The sequence below is a fragment of the Salvia splendens genome, chromosome 13 (assembly GCF_004379255.2).
Source record: "Salvia splendens isolate huo1 chromosome 13, SspV2, whole genome shotgun sequence".
NCBI classification, from domain to species: domain Eukaryota; kingdom Viridiplantae; phylum Streptophyta; class Magnoliopsida; order Lamiales; family Lamiaceae; genus Salvia; species Salvia splendens.
Window position 1 is genome coordinate 5,105,732 of NC_056044.1, and position 5,949 is coordinate 5,111,680.

The following is a 5,949-nucleotide window of genomic DNA, read 5'->3' on the forward strand; positions in this document are numbered from 1 at the left end:
ATCTACAAATTGTATGTTTCGGGAGAAGGTATAGTTTTACTTTAGTGATAGCTTAATAACCTCTGAGACCCTTTGTTGGCATAGTTTGGGAATTAGTTGAGCAGGATAGTTGTTATCGATCTCGTAGGATTCTACCTTCTCAATTCTTGATCTACATCTGTTACCCTTCTCTTGCTTTTATTTGTCTAAGTTGTTTTTATTTGTTTTAATTATTGTTTATGCTTTGCTTTCAAGTAGATTTAGAAAAACAAAACCTTCCTATTCTTCTAGATAATAGTTAAGATTGGTTCGTGATGCTTAGGTTAACACTCATTGTTTCTGTGGATACGATACTATTGCTTACTATTTGCTACAGTAGCCCCGTAAACTTGCAGGTATATTATATTTAAAATAAGTTGAGTCATTACTCCATATTAAAAACTAAATATATGTGTGTGAGTTGACCAAGTGATAGAATGGTGATTTATCACTTATAATCAACCGTTCAACTCCCACCTAATTCCATAATATTGCTCAGATTATCTATCGACGTTTTTACTAAGAGATGGGAAGTTTGAGCACCAACTTCTCTACTATTTATTTATGGATATATTTAGCCCCTTGTAGATTGATGAACACAACATACATTATCTAAAGGTGATTCATCTAAACAAGTGAAGTAAAACGAAAACAAAGTGGCAAGCAACAACTTAAAATTCTCCTTATTTCTATACAACACAAATGGAAAAAAAACACAACACTAACAAACTGAATCTCAAAGCATAGAGTCAGTCCTGGCAGTCAACCTCCTAAAAAAGTTACTAGGAACAGAAGGCAGCTTGCTCCTAAACCTTGGATGCCTCATCACATACAATCCCCCCGCCAGCACCACCACCCTCACCGGCGTCACATACAACACCACCGCCGCACACAGGCAGAACACCAGAAACAAGCTCGTCGCCCTCGGATCCCTCCACCTCAGCACCAATTGCAGCCTCTCCCCCTGCGTCGCCACATCCCCCACCACCGTCTGTATCCTCCCCGCCACACTCCTCAGCCTGTCGTACCTCATCCGCACCACCTCCCCCTGCCTCGACGTCGGGAACGTGTCGAACTCCTCGTCCAGCTCGTCCGGCTGCACCGCCTCCGCCCACGACAGCCTCGCGTCCATGTGCGCTGGGTGCCTCTCCCGCAGCCTGTAGTTCCACACCCCGATCACGAACGCGTATAGAAAGAGCGTCGGCAGCATCAACTCCGGGTACCAAATCAGTATCAGAAACAGAACGTGCACCAGAATCGACGTCCCCGGATTCTTCCAATCGCAAACCTCCTCGAACCATCGCTTCATCGACGTCAATCCTGATAAAATCGCCATGATCCGGGAGAAATTCGCCTTGCTCCGCCGCATGCTCCACATGTGCGAGTCTACATCCAGCATGTACTCCACCACCTCCTTCCGTAGCGGCGGCTCGGCGCGGGCCAGCCGCGCCACCACGATGTTCATCGCCTGGTACCGTAAACTCTCCACCTGATTCACGGTGAAAGGGTGGAGGTAGTGCATTTTAGGGAGAAGCAGTTGGCCGTAGATGTAGATTGTGTTGGCGAGTGAGAGAGGTGTGAATCTCACCGCGAGTGAGATCTCCCCCATCTTCTTCACCCCCGAGGGGTGAAGCATCAGCAGCGGATACGCGTGCGTGTACACGCGCTGCGCTTCCAGCGTTGACAGGCGTATCCTCACCTTCCCCATCCGCGCATCTCTACCTCCTCCTCCGCCTCCGCCGCCGCTGCTGCTGCCTAAATTGAAGTTGTCGAATACGCCGAGAGTGATTACGGTGCAAGGATCATAGACTTCCCAAGTGTATTGCTCATTCCACTTAGGGCTAAAGCTGTCGAGAATTGTCCTCGTTCTCACCCATTTCTGGCCGTATTTCGCAACACAGTAAGCGTCGGTGCTTCCTCTTCCTTCCTTCATCTTCATCGGCAGAAGCCCCTCCGCCCTCACAATCCCCACCTCCACCACTCCAATCGGAGGCTTCCACAGCTGCTTCGCCGTGGGGCGTTGATCGCTTATATACATCGTGGATTCGTCGAGCACGTGGTAGCCTCCTTCCAAACACACTCTCAGATGTATTCTGCTGGAAAATCTAACCTCTTTCTGCTTCTCCAGATTGAACCAACGCGATCGCACAGGACGGTGATCCAGCCGCTTCTCGATCGAATCCAGAGGAACGGTTATCCCTCCGAGAACATCGTCCTTCGATTGATGAATCTGATCCTCAACGGTCAGCACGAGATGCTCTTCAAACGGCTCCGCAACGACGAACACTAAATCCTCGTTCCAGATCGGATTCGCCGTCCTGCTCGGGCAGATCCCCGTTCTCAGCACCTGATTCCCGATCTGCACCTTCACCAGCACCTCCGGGAGGCGGCTCCGGTCGTTCGGAACCAGATCCTGAGCCTCGATGACGTTCACCCTAAGGTACCACAGCTTAGGCGAAACGTACACCTTCGACCTTATGTTGAACACGCCCTCTCCGTAAACAGAGGCGGCGTCTGCATGCCACGCCTCTGTAAACGCCTCATCCGCCTGAGTTCCCATCCACACCGCCACCATCACTTCGCCTCTCACCTTCCCCTCGCCGTGCCGGTCCTCCATTCTGTACCACTGCGGCGCCAGGGGGCTATCCGGAGGGACTCTCGTCGGAATCTCATTCAGATCAAACACGACTCCGCCGAGGCAGTCATCCCTCCCGATCATGTCCTTGTCTTTCACCAGCACTTGGAGAATTGACGATTGGATTCGCTCTTTCGAGAAGGCGAATACCTGGTTCCACTCAGGGTTCGGCCTCCTCTCGAGGTGGCGCGTCCTGCCCTTGTAGTTGCCGAGCTTCACCTCCACGTAAGGGTCGGAGGTGGCGGCGAGGTCCCTGGCCTTCACGACTCGGACGTAGAGGTAATGCATCTGCTCCACGAGGTCTAGTGTGGCTGCCATTCTTTCGCCACTCATCCACACTCTCCCCGAGTTGTTAGGCCACTGCTCGCCGAGGTGGAGGTGGAGGCTCGCTTCTTTCACCTCAAAGTCGTGGTCATTGCTGCTGCTGTTGTTGTTGTTGTTGACATTGATGTTGTTGTTGTTGTTGTTGTTGACATTGATGTTGTTGTTGTTGTTGCTGCTGCTGTTGTTGTTGGTGGTGGTGTTGTTAAAGTTGTTGTCTCGGTGAAGTGGTCTGGTGGCCTCGTGCTCTGCTCTTCTACGCAGCTTAGGTCCGGTTTGGTTCTGCATTGTTGGGAGATGGACACCGTCGGCTCTAGTGAGCAATGTAGGGATTGGTTGCTGCACAGATTGATGCTTGTGGATTTGGTGAGTGGTTTCTGATCTCTCTTCAATCACACTATCAGCTTCTTGGATTGGAATTTTGCTAGGACAGGCTGTTTCCGCTGGATTTGTATGAGTTCTAGTGTTTCCTTTCACTTCAATCAACTTGATAGAATCATCAACAATGGGATATTGAGTTGTACTATTAGTGGTAGAAGGAAGAGTATGAGGAGGAGGTGTTGGAAGGGTGATTTTAGGAGAAGAAATATGGATGTTTGATTGTGATAAAGTGTAGATTTTGAGGCCAATCTCACCTTTGACGAACGAAAGGAGAGACTTGCTCTCAAGCTGGAAAGACTGATAAACTTGGTCGTCTTTGGTGACAAGATTTGAGCAAGGAATCCTAACCCTCCCAAGAAAGCTCCTGCCCGGGACAGGGCGTCTCTCGTGGTAGGCAGAGACCTCTATGCTACAATGGTGGCTCTGTGTCTTGTCGAAATCGAACAAGAGTTTCTGGTTCCAAATGGGGTTGAGGTTTTTGGGGATGGTTTTGGTTCGACTGAGCTGGTTTTGGAAATCTACTTCGACGAATGGACTGGCTGATCCGAGGCCGTCTTTGGGCATGAGATCATGAGCATCTATAACTTCCACCACCAACTTCATGATCCTTAGCTCCTAATGTCAAGTTACTAGGAAGTTGGTGGTCTCAAGTAATCCAAGAAACTCAAATTGAGTTGATGATATATGATGTGAGGCACAAGGTACTGTTGCAAGGAAAGAATGATTTGCTCGAGAAGCTGTGTGTTTTGTTTATGTAGCAAACGAGTTTGGGGGTCAGGTATCAAGACTCTGTGTTGGAATTCGAAAAAGAGACAAAAAATTACTCCTTCCGTCCCACAAATATCGTCTCATTTTGACCGGGCACGGGTTTTAAGAAATGTAATGAAAAGTGAGTTGAAAAAGTTAGGGCAACGTGAGTCATACTTTTATATATTAGTTTTATAATAAAATGTGAGTAGGAATGAGTCAGTGAAATATTGTGGCCACTACCAAAAATGATAAAAAAAAATGAAATGAGACAAATTTTGTGGGACGGACGGATGGAAAAATGAGATAATCTTTGGGAAGGAGGGAGTATCAGTTTTATGCTACATTTGTTAGAGTTTTGTACAATCTTGGTGATAAAGTGATTATTTGTTTGTCTGACACTTTTTGAGAGACATTCCATTCTTCTGAATGCAGCAATGCCTACGTAAGTTCGATTTTGAAATAAAAAAGAGGAGCATTGTTTTTCAACTTTATAGTACTAATTAAGTTGCCCAAAGATGCCTTTATTCTTTTCGTAATCTCTTTCTGTTTATAAATGAAAGCATTTTATTATTACAAATTAAATTTTCTTTGTTAGAAACCACTGGTTGGTTGGTTTTGAAACAACAATTTGGATATCTGAAATTTTTGTCACAGTTAAATTTTATGAATTTGTTAATGCTTTCAAATTGCAATTTTTACCCCGCGAATGGAATCCTCTAATTAGTGTATACTGTATAGTGTATGGACCCAATTGAACAATGTTTAAATTAACAATTAAAGTACTCCCAATTAAAAGTAATTTTTACAATCCCAATTAAAATTGAAAGGATAAGTTATTACTAATTGAATAAGTGTTTTGATTAGCCACCTTTTTAAGTATTCAGTAAACAATCTATTATATACACATTGATTTTAATATATTTAAGTTTTAATTATGGTGTCTTTCAAAAACTAAAATTGAATCTTTATGCATTCAAAATCAAAACAAAGTTGAGACATGATTCTACAAGTGTATTGAATGTGTGAGAATGAACCGTCTCTTATTTTGAAATCTCCAAATCTCACAAATTTCAGACCTACCAAAATTCTGGCGGTTCATATATCGCTCATTTTCCATAATACCCTCATAATGCATTAGGATAACCATTATAATGCAACGCGGAATTAAAAATGAAAGGACAATCTGGACCGTTTATTAAGATCATCTAACGACTCATATTAAGAAGAAGAAATGATCTTAGGGATGAATAGGAGAATAATGTCCCTATATATATATATGGATGTATTCAGATTAATGTGTTAAAAATTGTTAAAAAGGAAAACTAATTTCATCCATTGATTAGGTGTGATCTAATGGTCGGTTTATTGTCACGTGTGATTGCTGAAAATTAATTAAAAAATAAAAAATGGCAGATTTAGAAGATTCAATTTAGACGGTTAATTGCATTCCATGATTCTCTCCTTGCTAGTTTGGAAATTATGCATCCCTAAATAACTGCATACCACCATATGCATAAAATATTTAAATGATTTATTTTCCTTAATTAGTACAAATAAACTTTATTGTGTACCATAATCAAGAAGAAACTGTAGTACGTATCATTATGTGCATTGAATATTACACTTTCATTTGATTTTTTCTAATTTTGTATTGCTCATTTATACATCCATTAATCGTAACTATAATTCCATTGTTTATACCCCATTGTATATTACAGAATATATTGATACATACTAAAGTACGAATATGGTTGTTTAATGTATATGCCCACTTGTGATTAATGTAGATTATTATTGGTTTAATGTGTGGCAGAAGTTAAATTCATTCTCCAAAGGGTTAAGCA

At 43.4% G+C, this 5,949-nt stretch overlaps 1 protein-coding gene across 1 annotated transcript; it reads right to left on the minus strand.

The window, feature by feature from the left end:
- Positions 1 to 522: 522 nt before the first annotated feature.
- Positions 523 to 4,233, minus strand: LOC121761586 (FT-interacting protein 7-like). The gene has a single exon (XM_042157223.1). It carries the CDS (start codon positions 3,956 to 3,958, stop codon positions 755 to 757), a length of 3,204 nt encoding a protein of 1,067 aa, XP_042013157.1. The 5' UTR covers positions 3,959 to 4,233; the 3' UTR covers positions 523 to 754.
- Between the last annotated feature and the right edge of the window lie 1,716 nt (positions 4,234 to 5,949).

Coding starts and splice junctions, on each gene's coding strand:
- LOC121761586 (XM_042157223.1), bottom strand. CDS start 3,958: ATGAAGTTGGTGGTGGAAGTTATAGATGCTCATGATCTCATGCCCAAA.